This window comes from Dromiciops gliroides, chromosome 1 (assembly GCF_019393635.1).
Source record: "Dromiciops gliroides isolate mDroGli1 chromosome 1, mDroGli1.pri, whole genome shotgun sequence".
NCBI lineage: Eukaryota > Metazoa > Chordata > Mammalia > Microbiotheria > Microbiotheriidae > Dromiciops > Dromiciops gliroides.
Genome location: NC_057861.1, coordinates 546,551,067 through 546,574,651, shown reverse-complemented (window position 1 = coordinate 546,574,651; position 23,585 = coordinate 546,551,067). Strand labels below are relative to the sequence as shown.

At 38.2% G+C, this 23,585-nt stretch overlaps 1 protein-coding gene across 1 annotated transcript in view; it reads left to right on the top strand.

Annotated features, from left to right (window-relative positions):
- The window catches only part of VPS35L (VPS35 endosomal protein sorting factor like), a 121,451-nt gene that overhangs the window by 8,719 nt on the left and 89,147 nt on the right, over nucleotides 1-23,585 (top strand). The window contains exons 2-8 of the mRNA XM_043975875.1: nucleotides 5,209-5,308; nucleotides 6,431-6,598; nucleotides 10,025-10,147; nucleotides 10,643-10,667; nucleotides 12,020-12,096; nucleotides 14,173-14,301; nucleotides 22,133-22,217. Coding sequence (XP_043831810.1) covers nucleotides 5,209-5,308; nucleotides 6,431-6,598; nucleotides 10,025-10,147; nucleotides 10,643-10,667; nucleotides 12,020-12,096; nucleotides 14,173-14,301; nucleotides 22,133-22,217 — 707 coding nt within the window. The remainder of the gene's footprint in view (nucleotides 1-5,208; nucleotides 5,309-6,430; nucleotides 6,599-10,024; nucleotides 10,148-10,642; nucleotides 10,668-12,019; nucleotides 12,097-14,172; nucleotides 14,302-22,132; nucleotides 22,218-23,585) is intronic.

Here is a 23,585-nt window from a genome sequence, read left to right as displayed (position 1 = left end):
TCCATTCCACAGTATCCATTGTCTAGGGAAGCAATAGAAGGGATCACACCTATAATTGAGGCTTTGAAAAGCCAGGGTATTATTATTCCATGTCATCACTCTCATGCAATACTCCCATTTTGCCAGTTAAAAAACCCAAGCCTGGGCCAGATGGTAAACCTGTTTATCGTTTTGTGCAAGATCTTAGAGCAATTAATAATTATGTTATCCCTAGACATGCTATAGTGCCTTCCCCTTCTACCATAATTTCTTCCATTCCCTATGAATCTACATGTTTCACAGTGGTAGACCTCTGCTCTGCCTTTTTCTCCATACCAGTACATGAGGATTTCCAATATTTATTTGCTTTTACCTGGAAAAATAGACAGTGGACCTGGACTAGACTCCCACAGGGATTTGTAGACAGTCCCACATTATTTTCCCAAATTTTACAACAGGATCTGGCCTCCATTACCTTTAAAGGCTCCACACTAGTACAATATGTTGATGACTTACTTTTAACCTCCCCTAATGCTGAAATTTGTCAGGAAGATAGCCGTCACTTACTACTAGAGCTGCACAAGAGAGGCCACAAAGTGTCCAAGTCAAAGGTACAATGGTGTTTGCCCCAGGTGGAATATTTAGGATTTATTCTGGCTGCTGGAACTCGCTCTGTCGCTTCTAAGCGAGTCCAGGCCATTCAACAATTTTCTGCCCCCTCTACTAAGAAGCAATTAAGAGCCATTCTGGGAGCAGCTGGGTACTGTAGACAATGGATACCCTCTTTTGGTGAAATTACTAAACCTCTCATAGCTCTTACAAAAAGTTCTGTTCCAGACATTTTACAGTTGGATCCCCAGCATCTCTCAGCCATAAAAGAATTAAAACGGGCCTTGTTATCAGCACCTGCCCTAGGACTACGAGATTATAGTAAGCCTTTCACTCTCTTTGTGCATGAACAAAGGGGGGTGGCTTCTGGAGTTCTGACTCAGTCACTGGGGCCTAACCAACGCCCTATAGCCTACTATTCAATTCAGCTGGACCCTGTAGTGGCTGGAGCGCCACCTTGCCTTAGAGCAGTGGCGGCCACAGCCCTTTTGGTAGAAAAACCCTCTGATTTGGTCCTAGGTAACCCTCTAACTGTGCAATGCCCTCATGAAGTGCAGGCTCCCTTTCCTCCTTCCTGTCTCCTCCCAGACCATAGGAGGCTCCTCAAGTTGATTGGCTGGTAGCCTTGATAGACAGCACCCATGAGCAAACGTCATTTCCTGACGCCAAGGAAAAGCCACAATGCCTCTGAGGCATTTTCCTCATGGTGGAGCTTTCCCACAGCAAGTCTCCAGTAGGTGGCGTCATTCCAATCATTACAGCACTATTTTTATCTTCATTTTACACATGAAGAAACTGAGATCCAGAAGTCTATTGATTTGTCCAGGGTCTCACAGCTTGTAAGTCTTTGAGGTGGGATTTGAACCCAGATCTTCTTACTCCAAGAATCTACCCCATCACACTTCTTCTTTGCTGAATTACATTCTATTTTTAGGTATCTTATTCTCCCTTGTACTGTCTGTTACCCAACCTAGCTCTTGCAAGCTCTCATTTTCTAGTTTGAGTTCTAGGACAAGCAGATGTACCCTGATACACTAACCAAAGTGCATTTCTCTTGGGCTTTTTGGCTCTCAGGTTCTCACATTTGCTCTTTTTTTCGGTTTCTTTTCTCTAGCTTGTTCTTTTAAAAAAAAAAATTTTTTTAAGTGAGACAATTGGGGTTAAGTGACTTGCCCAGGGTCACACACCTAGTAAGTGTCAAATGTCTGAGGCCAGATTTGAACTCAGGTCCTTCTGAATCCAGGGCCCGTGCTTTATCCACTGCGCCACCTAGCTGCCCCTTCCAGCTTGTTCTTAAAGTGATTCATACTGTGATTTTAGTACCCTTCCTTTCCTTCAATCAGTGTTGGTTGGCACCTTCTCTTCATTTTAAAGTCCTAAAGAGTTGGGAGAGAGAATTTCCTTACCAGGGAGTTCCCTCTACCACTAACCATCTCTCTTTTCCTACTAAATTTCTTTAGAAATAACATCTAAATATGCTATGTAGGGGGATTATTCTGTGCCCCATTTCATTTAGGAGAATAAATGGCACAATCTCTGTGAAATCTTGGACATGTTGACTATGACCTGTTAATGAATTTGGGTTTGAGTATTTCATACAAAAGCGAATGAGTGAACTAATGAAGAAAAAGATGGTAGATTGAAAGGGGAGGAGAACAGACTGTAATAATGGACCTTTCAAAGGGTTACAGCTTTAGGGGGAGAAAAGGAAATTGGAGATTAAGAAAACAAAAAGGACAGGTTGGTATGCTTGTTGGGTTTTATTCTCTTTCCCAGGCCTGAGGTGTCTCAAGAAATCTCCAGTTGTGAAATGTTGGAGCTTATGTCAAAGGAATTTGCTTCTCTTCAGTACTTAGAGGAAAAGAAATAGACTTCTTTGTTGGCTTAGGTGGTAGCCTGAAGTCCAAGCTATATAGATCCTGTTAAGATCACCATCAAGTCTGGTAATTCTGTGACTATAGTAATATTTTAAATTTATGTATAGTTTTATGCTTGTTTTGACATTTAGCCATTAAGAAACTGTACAATAGTTTCTGATTTTAAAGAAGGCTATTGAGTTGGTAGGACAGATGCTAAAAAAGAACATAATAAGATTTCACTGTCATGGATCACTTATTTTTTACTTGTCTCCTTCAGAGTATAAATCCATTGGGTAGGAGCAAGGAATATATGGGTACTTATGTCTTTGTCCCTAGTGAAAAAAGAAGACAGTTTATGGCTTTATTGTCAAAAAGTAGAAGTGAAAAATGTTCAAAGGATATGAACAGGTAGTGTTCAGATGAAGAAATCAAAGCTATTTATAGTCATATGAAAAAATGCTCAAAATCACTATTCATTAGAGGAATGCAAATTAAAACAACTCTGAGATACCACCTGACACCAATCAGATTGGCTAATATGACAGAAAAGGAAAATGAGCAATGTTGGAGAGAATGTGGGGAAATTGGGATACTAATGCATTGTTGGTATAGTTGTAAACTGATCCAACCATTCTGGAGAATAATATAGAACTAAATCCAAAGGGCAATCAAACTGTGCATACCCTTTAATCCAACAATACCACTACTAGGTCTGTATCCCAAGATCATGAAAAAAGAAAAGGGACCTACATGTACAAAAATATTTAAAACATCTCTTTTTGTGATGACAAAGAATTGGAAATTGAAGGGATGCCCATCAATTGGGGAGTAGCTAAATAAGTTGTTTATAAGTTGTGGTACTCTTGTATGATGAAAAATTCAGTTAAACCTGGAAAGACATGTGCAGTGATGCAAAGTGAAGTGAGCAGAACCAGGAGAACATTGTATACTGTAACAGTAATATTATGTGATAATCAGCTTTGAATGACTTAGCTCTTCTCAGCAATACAGTGATCCAAGACAGTTCCAAAGGATTTATGATGGAAAATGCTATCCACATCTAGAGAAAAGAACTGATGGAGTTTGAATGCAGATTGAAGTATACTAGTTTCACTTTCTTTATTTTTTTTTGTTTTTGTTCTGCTGCTTCATTCACAACATGACTAATATGGAAATGTTTTTTATATGATTGCACATATATAACCTATATCAAATTGCTTACTGTTTTAGGGAGCAGGGAGGGGAAGAAGAAAAATTTGGAACTCCAAAAAATATTCCGATGAATATTAAAACTTGTCTTTACATATAATTAGAAAAAATAAAATACTATTTAAAAACATGAGGAGAAAAAAAGTAGAAATCAAACCTTGCTTTCTTTGAGACAGAGTGAGTTGCTTTCATTATTATTATTATTATTTTTAAATGGCAGGGCAATGAGGGTTAAGTGACTTGCCCAGAGTCACACAGCTAGTAAGTGTCTGAGGCTGGATTTGAACTCAGGTCTTCCTGAATTCAGGGTCAGTGCTCTATCCACTGTGCCACCTAGCTGCCCCGCTTTCATTATTTTGACAAGGCATTTCTGAGTATTTAACTTGCATTACTTTTTAACCTTATGCCTTTTCCTATTTTTAAAGAAAGTCAATATGTACGGGTTCTGTGTACTTCCTTCATCATCCCATCACAGACCTTTGACTTCATCTTGGAGCCCTAAAGAATGGCTTGAGGTGCACAGAGGTTAAGTGATTTTCCCATTGTTACTAATTGTTAGAAGTGATTTTTTAATTTCTGTCTTCTGTCCTTGAAGTCCAGCATTCTCTCTACTACACTGTGCTGCTTCATTTTTTTGCGGGGGGGGCAATGAGAGGGGCAAATAAGTGACTTGCCCAGGGTCACACAGCTAGTAGATGTCATGTCTGAGGCTGGATTTGAACCCAGGTCCTCCTGAATCCAGGGCCATTGTTTTATCCACTGTGCCACCTAGCTTCCCCCACTGTGCTGCTTCATTATAAAGAATGAATTAGATTAAAAAATAGAAGTGCTTATGGGAAAACTTGAAATTGTGTTTATGTTTTTGTATCTTATGAGTTTATCTTTTAATCACTGTTAAATACAATGTTTGATATTATGAAAATTCTCTGCAAAAGAGCTTTTTGTTTTACAGTTAAGCCCAGAAGAGTATCTTTCTATTCTTAGATTTTTTTTTTTTTAGTGAGGCAATTGGCGTTAAGTGACTTGCCCAGGGTCACACAGCTAGTAAGTGTTAAGTGTCTGAGGCCGGATTTGAACTCAGGTACTCCTGACTCCAGGGCCGGTGCTCTATCCATTGCGCCACCTAGCTGCCCCTATTCTTAGAATTTTTAATTAAAATTTTTTCTTTGAAATAAACTATCTTTTTTTTATTTAGGGATATTATATGATTTGTGCTATTGTAAGGAATTCATTTGCTTCTCTTCTTTAAACTATTTTTGATAAATGGAAAATTTATAGGAATAAGGTCATTTGATACTTTAGGCTGGAAAGTGAAAAATCCTGTAAGGTAGGTACTATTCTAGACAAGTTAATAATCAGCTTTTTCATCATGAAGAGGGCATTTTCCCTCTGGGTTCACTTTCCCTTTTAATAAATTGAAAGAATTAAGAGAGATGATTGCTAAGGCCTCTTCCAGGTGTAACATCTTGTGATTCTAATAAGCCCAGAAAGAAGTGTTTATTGACATGAGCTTTTATTAACTGCTTGGTTTATGCATACATGTCTTTAACAGGCATTCGAGGCAGAGAAACTACAAAGCTGAATTTGAAGCATGTAGGTTAGAGACTGTACCCCTGGACTTTGGAGATTATCATCCACTGAAACCCATTACTGTAAGTTTGTTATGCATGATGTTTTCATTGACTGAAATTACTGGCTGCTACCTTCTCTTGTATTTTCCTATTTATTATTGGGAATTGATCATGGTATTGCCATTGGTATTTCTGTGTTCTTTGATTTTTGTTGCTTTACATTTTCTACAACTATTATTTCTTTTCATATTAGTAGAATTAATTCAAACATTGGATTTATTACAGGGGTGGAGGAGGGATGAATCTAGTGTAACGATTGGAATGATGCCACCTGCTGGATACTTACTGTAGAAGAGTTCTGCCCATGAAGCGAAGGTCTTTGAGGGCAAGACCAGGAGTCTTTTCTTTGGCGGGGAGGAAGTGACGCAGACTAGTGGGAGGAGGAAGGAAGAGACTGGCGCTCGGTCTGGCGCTCTTTCCTCTGGACTCTGGCGGAGAAGGGAGCTAGAAATGCGCTCTCCCTTTAATAGATAGGAATCTAGACCTTTCTCTCTCTCTTTACCAAATTCTTATTCTCCTTAATAAATGCTTAAAAGTCTAACTCTTGCTAAAGCTTATAATTTATTGGCGACCACTCATTAGATATTTTAGACAGTTTAGCTAGAATTTTAACCCTTAACACTAGTTTCTTCTTGCTTTCTCCAATTAGAAAAGAAAGATCATGGTTAAGGCCTTGTCTCAAGTAAGGAACTTTTCCTGGACCTGTTTTCAAAAAGGAATCTCACTATTGTTTGTCTCATGTGGACATGCTACTTCAAAAATGTTTGTGAGGGGCAGCTAGGTGGCGCAGTGGATAGAGCACCGGCCCTGGAGTCAGGAGTACCTGAGTTCAAATCCGGCCTCAGACACTTAACACACACTTACTAGCTGTGTGACCCTGGGCAAGTCACTTAACCCCAATTGCCTCACTAAAAAAAAAAAAAAAATGTTTGTGAGAATATGATCATAGTATGAGATGACTTTGAAGGAAATAGCTGGTTTAGTATACTCTGAACAAGGTGTTCATCATTAACAAATATAAAAATCTCAGACTTAGAAAGTTAGGAAAACTAAGTCATCTATTTTTTCATAAGAAAACATTATAAAGTAATTTTGTTGTTTGATTAGGAAGAATAGTAAAATCTCTTTAAAATTGTCCCACAGGTCACAGAATCAAAGACCAAGAAAATGGGGAGGAAAGGAAGTACTTCTTCTACTTCTTCTTCTTCCTCAAGTTCAATGATGGACCCCTTGAGCAGTGTTCTTGATGGCACTGATCCACTCTCCATGTTTGCAGCAACAGTAGATCCATTGACTGCCACAGCTAATATGGTAATGGAATGTTCTCTCTTTTTAATCACAGAAGGAGTTCTGTGTTGTCACTTCTCCGTTTTTAGGAAATACTTTCATATGAAAAAAGTGTTTGCCTTAACCTGAAGGCACGATGTTAAAAAGCAAGTCAGCAAGCAGTTATTAAGTACTTGCTATGTGACAGACACCATGCTAAGTGCTTGGGATACAGGAGCTCATATTCAGATGGGGAAGAAAATACATGAACAACTGTGTGTATCTAAGATACGGAGAAGGCAAATTCGAGGTAATCTCTGAGGGAAAGCACTGGCATTGAGGGGGCCTGGGAAAGACCGTTTGTAGAAAGTGGGGTTTGAGCTGAGACTTGAAGGAAGCTGGGCATTGGTGACAAGGAAGAACATTTGTAGTGGAAGGGCCAGCCAGTAAAAAGGCACAGATTGCATACCCTTTGACCCAGCAATTCCACTTTTAGGTCTTTTGCCCAAAGAAATCATGGAAGGGGGAAAGGGACCCACATGTACAAAAATATTTATAGCTGCTCTTTACGTGGTAGCAAGGAATTGGAAGTTGAGGGGGTGCCCATCAATTGGGGAATGGCTGGACAAGTTGTGGTATATGAATACAATGGAATACTATTGTGCTGTAAGAAATGATGAGCAGGAAGAGTTCAGAGAAACCTGGAGGGTCTTGAGTGAGCTGATGATGAGTGAGATGAGCAGAACCAGAAGAACATTGTACACAGTATCATCAACATTGAGTGTTGACCTACTGTGATGGACTATATTCTTCTCACCAGTGCAATGGTACAGAAGAGTTCCAGGGAACCCATGATAGAAGAGGATCTCCAAATCCAAGAGAAAAAAAGAAAAAAAGAACTGTGGAGTATAGATGCTGATTGAACCATATTATTTCTTTTGTTTTGGGTGCTGTTGTTTTTTTTTTCTATTTTGAGGTTTTGCATCACTGCTCTGATTTTTTCTCTTGTAACAGGATTAATGCAGAAATAGGATTAATGTTATTATGTGTATATATGTGTGTGTATATATCTATATGTATATGTATATGTATAGAGATATGTAGACATAACCTATATCAGATTACCTGCTGTCTAGGGGAGGGGGGAGGGAGGGAGAAAAATCTGAAATTGTAAAGCTTGTATAAACAAAAATTGAGAACTATCTTTACATGTAATGGAAAAAATAAAATACCTTATACATTAAAAAAAATATTAAAAAAAAAAAGGCACAGATTGAGGAGATGGAGTGGCCTGTTTAGGGAACAGCAAGGAGGCTACTTTTGCTAGCATGGTGTAAGAAGACTGGAAAAGGTAAGAAGGGGTTTTAAAACCAAAGGATTTTCTGTTTGATCCTGGAGGTAACTGGGAGCCACTAGAGTTTACTCAACAGGAGAATGATATAGTCAAACCTGAATTTTAGAAAGATCACTTTGGCAGCATAGTGGAGGATGTATCAAAAAGGGAAGAGACTTGAGGCAGTGAGATCAACCAGAAAACTATTGAAATAGAAAAGGTGTAAGGCGATGAAGGCTTTTGTCAGGGCGGCAGCTGTGTCAGAGGAGAGAAAGGGATGTATAGGAGAAGTGGTGTGAAGCTAGAAATAATAGGAATTCATAATGGATTGGATATGGGGTTTGGAGAGAATGGATTGTTGTCAATAACACCGAGATTGTAAGCCTGAGTGAGAGGATGGTGGCACCCTCAAAAGTAACAGGAAAGTGAAGAAGAGAGGATGGTTTGGGAAGGGCTGTGTCAGGATTAAGAAGTCTGTGGGACATCCAGTTGAAGATGTCGAATAGATAGTTGGAGAGCAAGACAAGAGGGCAACAGAGAGGTTAGGGCTGGATTAATACACCTGAAAATTATCCCTATGGAGATGATAATTAAATCCAGGGGAGCTGATGAAATCATGAATCGAGATAGAGGAAAAAGAGAAGAGGACTGAGGACAGGGCTGTGGGGGACACCCATGGTTAGAGAGTATGATCTGGATGAAGATCTAGCAAGGAGATTGAGAAGAGTGTCGGAGGAGAGGTCAGTGTTAGAAAAGCTAGAGAAAAGGGAACATCATTGTCAATTAAGAGACAAAAGGTAATTTTGGAAAGAGGAGTTTTCAGTTGAATGATGAGGTTGGAAACCAGATTGAAGAGAATTTAGAAGAGAGTGAGAGGAGAAGTAGTAAAGGCACAGATTAAAGTTAGCTTTCTCAAGGGGTTTAGCTATGAAAGGGAAGAAAGATACAGGAGTATAGTTAACAGGGAAGGATGAGGTCATTTAAAAAAAAATAAACATTTTATTTAAAGTTTTGAGTTCCAAATCCTATCTTTCTTTTCCTCCCTCCCCTCCCTCTTCCCTGAGGCGGCAAGCAGTCCAGTGTTGGTTATACAGGTGCAATTATGTAAAACATTTCCATTTAAGAAGACTTGAATAAAAGAAAGAAAATGAAAAAAAGAAAGTGAAAAACAGTATGCTTCAGTCTGTTCTTTCTCTGGAGGTAGATAGTATGCTTCATCATTAGTCCTTTGGGATTGTCTTAGATCATTGTATTGCTGAGAATAATGAAGTCATTCATAGTTCTTCATTGAACAATATTGCTGTTACTGTGTCCAACATTCTCTGTTAAGTGAGGTCTTTTTTAAGGATGGGAGAGACATGGGTATGTTTGTGGGAAGCAGCTAGTGGACAGGGAGATAGTGAAGATTTGTTAGAGTGAGGATGATAGAGGGGGCAATGTTCTGGAGAAAACAGGGTGGAATGAGTTCATTTGGGCATGTAGAGGGGGATTAGCTTTTTAGGTTTTGCCTTATTTATAAGTTTTTTAAATCTTAATAGTATTTTATTATTTTCCAGCTACATGTAAAGATGGTTTTCAACATTTGTTTTTATAATATTTTGAATTCCAAATTTTTCTCCCTCTCTCCCTTCCTCCCCCCTCCCACCCAAGACAGAAAGAAATCTGATATAGGTTATATATGTACAATCACATTAAACATGTTTCTGCTTTTGTCATATTGTATAAGAAGGATCAGAACAAAAGGGAAACACCTCAAAAAAGAAAAAAAAGAAAGAAGAAAAAGAGGTAGAAACAGTATGGTTCAATCTGCTTTCAGATTCCACAGTTCTTTTTTCTGGATGTGGAGAGCATTTTCTACCATGAGTCCTTTGGAATTGTCTTGGATCATTATATTGATCAGAGTAGCTAAATCTTTCTCAGTTGATCATCATTATAACATTACTCTTACTATGTATAATGTTCTAGCTCTGCTCACTTCTTTTTGTATCAGTTCATATAAGTCTAGGAGTATTCTTTTGCAGAACAAGGCATGAACTACTACTTGGTAAGACTCTTGAAAGGTGGTAGGTTTTTCTTTTTGTTTTTTGAGTTTTATCTGTTGCTATTGAGTCCTTTGTTTGTGCCTTTCTTATCCATAGGATAGCTCAAGAAAGAAACGGGATAGAGATGATAATTCCATAGTAGGAACTGATTTTGAACCTTGGTCAAGCAAACGTGGTGATATCCTTGCCAGATATACAACAACAGAAAAACTCTCTATCGTAAGTTGCCTAATTCTTTTTGTTTGTCTTAATGTAGTCTCAGGATTTTAGGCTTCTTTCTCCTTATTATATTTGGGCTCTTCTAAGTTTGTTATGTCATTAGTATTAACATTTTGGAGGTGCTGGTCAGGTCTTCTAGAACCTCATTATACAAAGCAGTGGCAGAGTAGAGAAAACAGTTACAATGCAGAATTTTTCTATTTACTGATCTACTTTGACTCCTAAGTTGCCTTGGAATTTGCTCTTCTGGTAGTTAAATTTTTTTTTTTGCCTTTGAATACATGTTCGTGATATTTTATTTAGATATGTGATAATGCTCCTTAGAACTAGCTTGCTAATTGGTTTCTATCTTTTGTGATTTCTACTTGAGGATGTTGTAAAGGGGGTGCTTGCTCAGATGTTTAACTATGTGACTTTAGACATCCCTTCTGACTCATTCTATGGTTCCAGAAATGTCTGATATTCACTATAACAACTGATGTTATTTCTCTACAGAACCTGTTTATGGGATCTGAGAAAGGTAAGTTACTGATTGGTGCACTATTCTTTTGGATAGAAGACTATTACAAAAGAATCAAACCTTATCCCCTGACTTGTATATCTTAATTTGTTACATATGATAGGCATACATATAGTAATCATAGAATGCATGAATAGTTAGAGGCTTAATAAATGCCTCTTGTTGACTTTCAAATATTTTAAATAAAATTTTGTTTTTAAAAAGTAAACAAGCATTTCTTTTTATTCTCTTTAATAACCCTCACCCTTGGGAAAAAATAAAGATAATATAAAGTGCTATTTGAGTTCTAAATTATTTCATAGCCTACCTGTGCGCAGGAACAACTCCCCAGTTTACTTGTTTAATCCTAAAATTCTACTATTTTTAATTCAATTCTACAAGCATTTATTAGGTACCTAATAGATAGTTGACACATTGCTTGGCCCTAGGGATATAAACATGGCCACCATCTTCAAGGGGAGAGGGGGAGATTCTTTTTGGTTTGATACTTTATTCCTTTTTAAAAAATGCCAATAACCATGTGAGTGAAAACTTTTTTGATTGGTCTTACTTATCATTTGCTTCCTAGAATCTAATAAACTCGTTAGGGCAGGTTTGATACGACCACTGGACTCCTGAGTTGAGGGGGAGGTTGGGGGCCCTGGGAAAGCATATAAAAGGGGCATGAGGCATTAAAGAAGAGATCTGGCTTGGGCTGAGCCTACAGCTATTATCACTTTTCACCATTCAGGGAGACTGAAAACCACTAGATCTAGTATTGTTGGGCTGAAGATGTTTGAAAGCCTACTCCTTGTTTTCAAGTAATGTAATTGAATAGGCTTAGTGCCACATGCAGTAAGTACCCAATCCCTTAAGCCTAGAAGAAGCTTAAGAAATTCTTGTCGAATGAATAAATCAATCAGTGAAATGGTAGTTTCACTAGGGTAGCATTTTTTTTATATGCTCAAAAGGGGACATTTCAATTCACTTTGATTCCTGGAAGTAACCCAATGTGTAATTTGCATCATCATTTAGTTTGGCTTTTTTATATGGGTGAACAAATGATAGAATGCAAAGTTTTATAAATATTCAGTTCAGTGGAAGTGTTTGAATGGAATGAAATCAGGTGGTGGTTACTGGTAGATAGTAAATTCAGATTTTCTCTGTGAGATATTGATTACTTAGGTAAATTGCCCCCAGAGTCTTGATTTGTTGGTTGTTTTTTTTTAAACATTCAGAAATTCCAGTATGTTTTAATTGTAATGCAGCAGAAATTCTTCTATTATAGGTGTAATCTTAGTAGGAAAGAATCCTAAGTAATGTAAATTTATGAACATCTTGAGATCCTAAAACATTGAACTCTGTATTTCTAGGCAAGGCTGCAACCTCCACCTCTGCAGTGTCTGAAAAAGTCAGGACAAGGCTGGAGGAACTGGACGATTTGGAGGAGGTGAGCTGCTTCCAAAGGGCTGGCAACGAGGAGAAGAGACATTTTTGTTGATTTCTCCCTCTAAGAACAGTTTCATTTTTCATCTTTTGCTTTCTTCCTGATCTCTCATCTAAGGAGCTCTGGGTAAAGTGTGCAGGTTCATCTCTAGCACTGATGCTGACCAGTAAAAGAGATGCCAGAGCTACATTTAGAAGCTCCTGAGACATCTGAGTTAAGTTTGCTTCAAGGGTGGTGTTCTTTCCTCATTGTAATTCATTTGTATACAATACATCTGTGATACAATCTGGCAATTAGGAGGAAATTATTATAGTTAATAAAACCCCTGCTTTTTTTTTTTTTTTGGTTGGGGCAGTGGAGGTTAAATGACTTGCCCAGGGTCACACAGCTAGTAAGTGTGAGGTGTCTGAGGCTGTATTTGAACTCAGGTCCTCCTGAATCCAGGACCTGTGCTTTATCCACTGTGCTACCTAGCTGCCTTCTGTACCCATGCATTTTATGTAGAGGGGATATACTCATTTTTGTGGCTACATTTATAGTTACCATTAACCAAAACATGGCCACCAAAAGGCCTTTGGAGTAAAGTACAATGCAGCATTCTCATGTAGAAATTAGAAGTCTAGAAGAGTGCACTTAAGAGAATTTTCAAATCATTTGTCTCAGCTGGCATTAACTTAATTTTTATACTCTCAGGGCAGTTTGACCTCAGAGATTTACTGTGGGACCTTTAGCAAACCTCTTACCTTTTATGATCCAGGTTCCTCATCTATAAAATGAGGATAATACTGTTTGTAGAACTTAGCTCACAGGGTTATGAGGATCAAATGAGATCATATAAATATTGGAAGTTCTTGATCGACATTAAATTATTTACATAAATATCAACTATTAATTCTTTTTAATAATACATAGGTTCTGGTCAGTTATCAAGTGAAATTTATTTGTTCATGTTAACTTTAATTTGGTCTAATGTTTACAGTTCATTAAATGGCAATAAGTTTAGTACATATATTTTGGTAACTTTTATATGTAACTTCTGTTATAGAATTTTGTACAGTGCCTAATAACCTTATACTTTGCATGAAATGAATCATTCTAAATTGACTTTTCTCTCAGTGGTTTGATTTTTTTCCATTGTGTGTTGTTTTCCTTTGTCAATAATCTTTTTTGCTTGGCTGTAAAATTGTTTGTGCAACATCTTTGTCACTTTTTATAGTCTGCCATAGCAACCAAAACCAGGCACACATGGAAGAAGTAATTTCTTTGTAAGGCAATATACTTGGGGATTTCTGGTGTGGAATCACTGTGTCTGATTATACCTGCCAACCTACGGGCACCATGGTGTCATGGAAAGAGCTCTGTATTTACATTTGAGGACCTGTTTTTGAATCCTGGTGCCCTTGGGTAGTATGTGGTATAGCCTTAGACAAGTCAGTTTGGCCCTCTTCTGTAAAATGAAGGACTTAAACTATGTAGTCTCAAGTGTCCCTTGTATTGCTAAAGTTGAGATCAAGAAGGCAAGCAGAATGTTGTCATTTATTAGATTCTCATAGAAAACTTCCAGATGACACGTTATTAGATAAATCCACTACTCTCCATTACTTACTCAACAATCTTGCTGTACTATTAATCACCAAAGTAAAACTGATGTAACATGCATGTTTTAATATGCATTAATATGCATATGAGGTATGCTTTCTCCTTATTTAATAGAAACTGAGTGACTAGTAAAGACTTTTGAATTTTTTCTTAACCTGCCCCCATCACTTAGGAATTATCAACTTCCTTTTCAATTTCAGGAACTTTCTGTAAGAATGTGCACCTCCTGGTCTTGTGGTGTTTGAGCACATGTTTCACTCACATAACCAGTGTAGTTCAGTGTGGTCTTTGAAAAAAATGAAAAGAAATCATGTTGGTGAAGAATGAAGGCTGTTTAATGGGGAGGGAACATAAGAATGGGAAGGAAGAGAGAACTTCAGAGACTGAAATTTAGTTAAGAACTGATGTTCTTTCTCTTGGGTGATTGTTAGATGTAATTTTGCTTTTCTTGGTTACATTTCCCTTATGCTTTATTTACAGGGATCCCAGAGGGAGCTACTGAATTTGACTCAACAGGATTACATGAACCGAATTGAAGAGCTCAATCAGTCACTGAAGGATGCCTGGGCCTCAGACCAGAAAGTGAAAGCACTGAAAATTGTTATCCAGGTCAGGACTATGATCCTTAAAGTCTTGTGTAAAAATGATATAAATAAAAAATTGCAGAAATGAATCATAGGGCTAAAGGAGACTTTTTTTTTTCTGTTGGGCAATGAGGGTTAAGTGACTTGCCCAGGGTCACACAGCTAGTAATTGTCAAGTGTCTGATGTTGTATTTTAACTCAGGTCCGTTGTATTTTAACTCAGGTCCTCCTGAATCCAGGGCCAGTGCTTTATCCACTGTGCCACCTAGCTGCCCCCTATGTGTGTCTTCTTATACAATGTCTTCTTTTCCCTTTAAAAAGAGAGAGAAGTCAGATAGTGAATAAACTACTCCTGGGGTATAATTGGACCCTCTAGGGACATGAACTCATTAAAACTATCAAGACACCATTTAACAAATCCTGTTTTTAAAAGGTAATGCTTCCACAATGCCTAAAGAGACTTTCACTTATCCATTGCAAGGTTTCTTATAGGTTGAGGGAAAAAAGTGTATAAGTAGAGTCTTGGGATGAAAAGAAATAGCTTGTAAAGAGATAGACAAAAGCTTAGCTTATAGTGGCAAGAAAATACCAGAGCTTCTGGCATCATTCCTCCTCTCCCCACCCCCCACTTTTTTTTTTTTTTGCAGGCAATGGAGGTTAAGTGATTTGCCCAGGGTCACACAGCTAGTTAGTGTCAAGTGTCTGAGACCAAATTTGAACTCAGGTACTCCTGAATCCAGGACCGGTGCTTTAACCACTATCCCCCACTTTAACAAAGTGATGCCCAGATCACTAACTGATCAATTCATCTTCCAACACAGACTTAGTAAATTCAAAGTTAGAATGAAATTATATGCAGAAAAGAATAAGGCAGTGAGGCATTTCCTGTTCTCTGTAGTTAAGTTCATTCTTTTACCACCTCTCTTCATTTTTCCAAGAATTTGAATTACTCCTTTCAAAATGTTAACTCTCGGGCGGCTAGGGGGCCCAGTGGATAAAGCACCGGCCCTGGATTCAGGAGTACCTGAGTTCAAATCCAGCCTCAGACACTTGACATTTACTAGCTGTGTGACCCTGGGCAAGTCACTTAACCCCCATTGCCCCACAAAAAAAAAAAGTTAACTCTGGATAATAGGCCTTTCAATATATATATATTTTCATATGAGGTATTTCCTCAGCTGTCATTTAAAAATAATTAGTTATACAAGACTAGTATTGATACTCATAAAACATTGCATTTTCCCTCCAGACCTCACATTTATACAAGTATGGGTTGAGTATTCGATGAAGTTCAGTTTGATTTTCTACCCAACTGATCTTTTTTCTGTGGGGCCACATCAACTTTATTGGATATTTGTAGCCAGAAGGTATATATTCCAAGCAACATCAATCAGTAAACATTTAGTAAGCACCTGCTTTGTGCAAGGTACTATGCTAAGTACTGGGGATGTAAAAAGAGGCAAAAGATAGTCCCTGCCTTCAAAGAGCTTACAGTCTAATGGGAGAGACAGCATGTAAACAAATGTATAAAAAACAAGCTATATATGGGATAAATAGGAAGTGGTTACCAGAGGGAAGCTACTCAATTCAGAGGAGTTGGGAAGGAAGGGGTTTTATTTGGGACTTAAAGGAAGGCAGGGAGGTCAGTAGTTGGAGCAGAGGAGGGAGAGTGTGTCAGGCATGGGGAACAGCCAGAGAGAGCAGAAAGATGGAGAGTCGTCTTTGTGGAACAGCAAGGCCGCTGTCATTGGGTCAAAGAGTACATGTCAGGGAGTAAGGTAGAAGAAGACTGCAAAGGTAAAAGGGGGTTAGGTTAGGAAGGGCTTTGAAGGCCAAACAGAGCATTTTGTATTTGCTCCTAGAGGCAACAGGGAGTCACTGGAGTTTATTGAGTGGGGGTGGGGAGGGTTATGTGATCAGACCTATGCTTTAGAAAAATCACTGGTAACTGAATGCAATTTTGTACTATATTCTACATTTTTGAATCTTACTTGAATTTTGTTTTAAGTTTTGGGAGATATATTTTCATTTGAATTGAAAGAAATCTTTGGATAACATGCAATCCTTTAAAAAGAAAAACAGATTGATTCATAGGCATGAATGGCCTTGGGAATGATACTATCTTGTCAAAACAGTCTTTATGATTTATACTAGTGTGAGTAATTTAGGTAATGTTATTTTTATAGATATGTTCAAAAAGATTTCTAGGTTGCTATTATTTTTATTTTATAATGTCAACTTTCACCATTATTAAGTACCACAGTAATGGTGACTTTTTTCTCACCGCTTTCTTTTGAGAGATTTAATAGAGTCTGAGATTTTTTGCTTTAGATATTTGAAATCTCATTAAGACGACTCTTTGGAGCCGACTGTATATTTTTTGGAGTTTCCAGGACATGTGGCAAACTACAGCTTATATTCTTTCAAAGACTGTTATTATTTTACAAAGTAAATATTATTGAAGGAAGATCACCTCATTCCAAGGACATGTGATATGAGTTTCTTGCTGTGTAGTTAAGGTGAAGAAATATCTGAATCAGCAAGTGTTTCTCCAAAATATTTTTATTGGCAAGGACTCTTCATTGATTTAAGTTCTGCCCTATTCTAAAACTGTGACTTCTTAAGCTTTGGAGACTTGATTTCAACTCTTTTCCCCTTAATAAAAAAACAACATTGAAGCTTCTATTAGCTAAACACCTGCTTAACAGGAGTATATATTTCATTCACTCTTCTTATATTTTAAGTGTTTCCTTCCTCAGCTGAAGATAGTCAAGGCAGAATGCTTACTTAGCAGGTTCTCTTAGACTTTAGTATTCCTTTTTTTTTTTTAGTGAGGCAATTGGAGTTAAGTGACTTGCCCAGGGTCACACAGCTAGTAAGTGTTAAGTGTCTGAGGCCAGATTTGAACTCAGGTACTCCTGACTCCAGGGCCGGTACTCTATCCACTGCGCCATCTAGCTGCACCTTTAGTATTCTTTTTACAGGTTTGATTTTTTTAGTTAACACATACACCATAGATCTGAAGGGTTTTGTTTGTTTGTTTGTTTGTTTTTGTTTTTGTTTTTGTTGGTGAGGCAGTTGGGGTTAAGTGACTTACCCAGGGTCACACAGCTAATATCAAATGCCTGAGTCCAGATTTGAACTCAGGTCCTCCTGAATCCAGGGCCAGTGCTCTATCCACTGTGCCACCTAGCTGCCCCTGAAGGTTTTTTAATAGATAAGATTAAAACAGAATCAGATCAGATGAAGCATCAAGGCAGGTCATTCTTTTTTTTTTTTTTTTGGTGGGGCTATGGAGGTTAAGTGACTTGCCCAGGGTCACACAGCTAGTAAGTGTCAAGTGTCTGAGGCCGGATTTGAACTCAGGTACTCCTGAATCCAGGGCCGGTGCTTTATCTATCCACTGCGCCACCTAGCTGCCCCCGGGGTCATTCATTTTTTTACCACTCCACCTTTAGGCCATTTTCATCAAGTTAATAGGAATTTTTTAAGCACTTACTATGAGTCAGGCACTGTGCTAAACATTGGGAATATAAATAAAGACAAAAACATTCCCTGTACTCAAGGAGTTTACATTCTAATGAGTGAGATAGCATGTAAATAACTAGACACAGGGGGCAGCTAGGTGGCGCAGTGGATAAAGCACCAGCCCTGGATTCAGGAGGACCTGAATTCAAATTCGGATTCAGACACTTGACACTTACTAGCTGTGTGACCCTGGGCAAGTCACTTAACCCTCATTGTCCCACCCACCCCCAAAAAAAAGGAAATTGTGGGGGCAGCTAGGTAGTGCATAATTGATAGAGAAAGTAAAGAAAAGAAAGAACTAACCTTAGAATTTTAAAAAATTATTTCAATTTTCCCTCAGGGCTCTTTTTAAGAACAACAGAAACTTGTAGGATTGCCATGTCAGTGGAATAAAAGCAAATGTTCTAATGGTGGTGTGTTAGCAATTAATTAAGTTAAGAAATATTTTATTGTGTATTTACTGTGTGCAAGGCATTATGTAGGTATCGGGAATTTAAAAAAATCTTTTGGAATAGATTTTTTGTTTGTTTGGTGAGGCAATTGGGGTTAAGTGACTTGCCCAGGGTCACACGGCTAGTAAGTGTCAAGGGTCTGAGGTCAGATTGGAATAGATTTTTTAAAATATCAGATAAATAAAAACTTTCACGGCACCTTAAAATCAGAATGGGTTTTGGAGGACATTTAGTCCTATTCTGCTCATTTTATAAGTGAGGAAAGTAAAACACAGAAAGGTTAGGTGACTTACCAAGGTCATGCAGGTAATTCATCTTTTGACCTCTCTCTGATTCTACTATATATCCTTCTCCTCCTATATATGACATGTTGCCTTTCACACAAAAACCCCCAGTATGAAGTTCAGACACAAACCTAAGCTTAGGAGCATGATGTTTATTACTGAATGGGTTTGATAGGAGAATTTTTATCATCAAGGGTCTAGTTCCTGTTAGCCTTAATTATAGTCTTGGATATTAGTTTGGAAGGGAAGTACTTGAGTATAGATGTTGGAGAAGTTTCATCTGTGTTTAATTTTAAATCTGCAGTTGAAGTTATTTTCATGGAGCAGCTAGGTGGTGCAGTGGATAAAGCACCAGCCCTGAATTCAGGAGGACCTGAGTTCAAATCCGGCTTCAGACACTTGACACTTACTAGTTGTGTGACCCTGGGAAAGTCACTTAACCCTCATTGCCCTGCCCCCCCCAAAGTTATTTTCATGTTACTGCTACCAAAGTGTAATAATTAATTCCCAAGTGGCCCTTTAAAAGGATTATAGCAGAATGATGTGGATGCCATGTTTTAGAGTGGGCAAGTTGTTGAAGTGTAAAGAGTTTCCAGAAAAGAGAGACAGGGTTGGTTTTGCTAGCCATGAATGCTCTTGGAAAAACTTTTAAAGTTGGAACATTTATAAAGATGATAGTAAAAATGAAAGTCCAGCTAACAGGAAATGGAGTGTGCCCCCATAATGGCATATTCTGGGCAGTATCTGCATAGTGTGTAGTAATTTAAATTTATAAATTTAGGTTCTAATCTATTCCCCCAGTTTTGGGGGGAAACTGACTAAAATCACTGATAAACAAGTTTAGGTTTTTTAAGGGTTTATTGAAAGATAGTAAAAGAAAGAGAAAGATTGAGAACAGATTTCCTATAACCTGGCAGTCCTAGCCTTCCTAATCTCCCACTTCTGAAGTTCTCTGCCGCCACGGTGACGTCTCACAGTCCAAAGAGAGAGAGTTTCCTGTACAGTCTCTGCTCCCTCCTTCCTGTCCCCTCCCAGAAATGGGAGGTTCTTCAAGCTGATTGGTTGACTGGGCCGGAAGGTGGTCAAAGTTCAAAGTTGTTAGCTTCTGAGAACCATGCTTTCTTAAGTACTCTTAAGTACCAGCCAGATGTGCTTAGAATCTAGTTAACTAGAAGTCAGCCAGTAATTCAGTCAAGTCAACCAGTAATCCAGTCAGCAATCAGTCTCCTTATCCAATTCAATCAGTTTAATTGAATCTCCAGGTGGGTTCCTGAGTATCTGCTAAATCTCACTTATCACATTCCATTATCTTGACACAATAGTAATAGTATTGAAAATCCAAATTAAATTAAGAAGGCTTTACAAAACAGATTTATTATTTCGTTTATCTTAAGATGGGTACTACTGAAGAAAAAATTTTTAGGACAGGTTAGGCAGTTTTTGTGAAATTCAAAACAAAGTGCATATGATATCAGTTAATGATTGTCATGCTGTTTTCCAGACATATGTATCTCTTTGAAGTTTTCAGTGGATCTGTTTATGTGTTTTTTTTGGGGGGGGGGGGCGGGACAGTGAGGGTTAAGTGACTTGCCCAGGGTCACACAGCTAGCGTCAAGTGTCTGAGGCTGGATTTGAACTCAGGTCCTTCTGAATCCAGGGCCGGTACTTTATCCACTGCACCACCTAGCTGCCTCCCTATAAGTATTCTCTTAACCATTTTTGGTGACATGCTCCCCTTTGGCAGTCTGGTACAGCTTCTCATAATAAAGCTTTTACATACATAAAATAAGTTATTAAGAATTACAAAGAAATCCAATTATATTAGAATAAAAATTTAATTTTTTTTCTTTCCAAGTTCATAGGCCCATTGAAATCTATCCATGGACTCTGAGAAATCCTAGTGGTTTAGACTCCCTGATTTAGAAGGAAGTCAAGTCTTTCAGGGAAGTAGTAGGAAGATGTTGGTGGAAAGAGCCCCAAGGACTTAACACATGATTTCTTTGGAGAAATATAAATCAGAATTTCTGTAGGTCAAATCATAGTGGTAGAGATAGTGAGCGTATGTGACAGAAATTTTGTACTTGGAACAGACTGTATCTCTAGTTAGGCATGTGAGCACGGTGATTTCATACTGCCTTCTTTTGGGATTTAAGACTCTTTTGGAGTTTTTAATGTTCTCTCTCTATAGGTTTCTGCCAGATCAATTTGGTAATCTGCCCCAAAGGGATAATGTCTCTAGGAGAGTGTTTCCAAATGTTTCAAATCTCATGATTCCCTAAGAACTCATCACTTAACTCTCCTGTTCATGGATCATTCATACAAACACCCCAAAAGCCTGATTCACTTCATCCATCAGATACTACTGTCACTAAATGGAATTTTGGAAATGTGAAATTTATCTCTCTTTGGGGTTCCCTTCCTCTCAGTTTCTCTATATGCTTCTGGATCTCCTAACCCTGACTTGGAAAATATTTCTCTAGGGCAGAGATGTCAAACTTGTGTCCAGAAGAACTCTTGAGTTAAGTCTGAACCATATTAAAATGTAATTGTGAAATGTTTCGCAAAAAAACAACCCTCAATAAAACATATATAATGTTAATTTGACCCCACTGTTCTAGGGTATCCCTGTAATTCTCTTGTAAAAGGGAGTTAACATATACCCAATAGTCCTGAAGGGATAGTACTAGAATCCTTTCAGCCAGTGTTGTGGATGTGCTTTACATCTATTATTCTATGTTGTGTGATTACTATTTATTCTCTGTTAAAATAAATGCCTTAAACATTGAACTTGGATTTTAGAAAGGACTGTTAGAAAATCTAATATCCTTATTTTATTGATGAAGAAATTGAGGCTTCTAAAGGCTAAGTGTGTTTTATGGACATACTGGAGTTAGTGGTAGAACTCAGGTCTCCTGACTACTCCCAATCTAGTATTCTTTATAACTCATCATGCCGCTTGTGCTCTTTTCTATTGCCCTAGAGCCCATCTGGGGCAACTTTCAGGGCTTCATCTGGAGCTGGCAACAAGCGGGTCTGCCTTTCCCCTCCCCAGAACCTGTGAGCAGTGCTTGACTTTTTATCACTCCAAGGCTTAAAGGTCTCCTCCTCAATCTCCCTGGAATTTTTTTTAAACTTTACCCTTCTTGGTTAGACATTGACTCTCTCCATTCCATCCCCACCCCTGCTGGAGGCAGGAACCCTCATTCCACTCTGCCCCTTAGACCCACTCCTTCCTTTCACTCTCCAGCTTCCTTGTCCTGTGGAGCTAATGCTTCAATATCCTCTCGACTCCTGGGGCTTGCCATCTGCACCGCAACTCTCTGATCCTGTGGATGAATCATCCTCTCCTATATGTGTCCTCTCTCCAAGAGTATGAGCTCCTTGAGAGTAGGGACTGCCCTGTTTTTCTATTTGCATCCTCGTGGCTCAGCAGAGTTCTTGTTTCATGACAAATGTATGTGTTTTCATTCATTTTGAAGCTGTGTTGGACATTGTTGGCATCCCTGGCCTAAATGGTTGTGATGTTTTCCAATACTGAAGAATTCCAAGTCAGGCTCTTATAATGAATATGTCATTCTTTTTGCTTTCCTAGTGTTCTAAACTTCTTTCTGACACGTCAGTAATCCAGTTCTACCCAAGCAAATTTGTCCTCATCACTGATATACTTGATACATTTGGTAAGTGCTGCAAAGACCTAGCAAATGTTTTTTATCATATTATAGGTGAAGTGGATTTGAATCTCATCAGAGAAATTTAAATTGTTTAAATAAATCACTGGTCAGTGATAATCTGTCTGTACTGTTTTTCACCCTCAAAAAAGCACATTTTATTTTTTATTTTTGCGGGTCAGTGAGGGTTAAGTGACTTGCCCAGAGTCACATAGCTAGTACATGTCAAGTGTCTGAGGCCGGATTTGAACTCAGGTCCTCCTGAATCCAGGACCGATGCTTTATCCACTGTGCCACCTAGCTGCCCCCAAGCACACTATTTTTAATAGAGTTTTAATACATTACAATTCATTGTCTGATTTCACTTTTAGGTCTACACTACACCTTTTAAATAGAAACACCGCAGAAACAGCTGTAAATATTTTTAAAGTAGTTTGCTCAAAAAGATCTCATTTCTGTTGCCTCTTCCTTTTTGCATTTCATTTAGAGCCCTCTTTTTCTAGATTATTCTCCTTGGCCACATCTTTTACCTTTACCTTCTGGAAACTTAATTTTTAGAGAGTAGAGAGCTTCATTTGGGGCCTGGCACATGATAGACATTTCATATTACATAAGTGTCACTTGATTAATTGTTTACATAAACATGAAGAAAAGAAAAGAAAAATGGGATGGGGGGTGTGGAGTATGATGATTAAATACTGCAGCTTAGAATGTCAGATCTGCTAGTTTTAGCCTCTCCAATAGATGAGATTACCAGCATACATCACCATGTCTGGCCAGTGACTTTTTTCTGGTTAACTTCCCTTTCTTTTCTTAGCTGCATTGACTTTGTGCAAAAAAAAATTAAATTTTATGTAATCAAAATTGTCTATTTTATCTCTGTGATTCTCTTTGTTCCTTGTTTGGTTGTGAACTTTTACCTTATCCATAGATCACCCAGGAGTTATTTGACTACAACTGCAAAACACTCTTAACAATAATAAAGATAGCCTAAATAATTAGAGAAATGTTAATTAATTGCTAACGGGTAGATGAATATAGCACAAATGACAATACTACCCACTTATTCTATCCAATACCTGCTATTTAATAGGCAATTAATTAGGTGGTACAATGGATAGAGCACAAGACTTGGAGTCAAGAAGACTGGAGTCTAAATTTTGCTTCAGACTCTCACCAGCTCTGTGGCCCAGGGCCTGTCACTTAAACTCTATCTGCCTCTGTTTCCTCATCCACTGTGAAATGGGGACCATAATAGCATCTACCTCCCAGAATTGCCATGAAGCTAAAATGCTTATCAAGCACTTTGCAAACCTTAAAGGTTTATGTAGATGCTATTATTATTGTTACTCAGTGCCTTACATAGGATTATTCTAT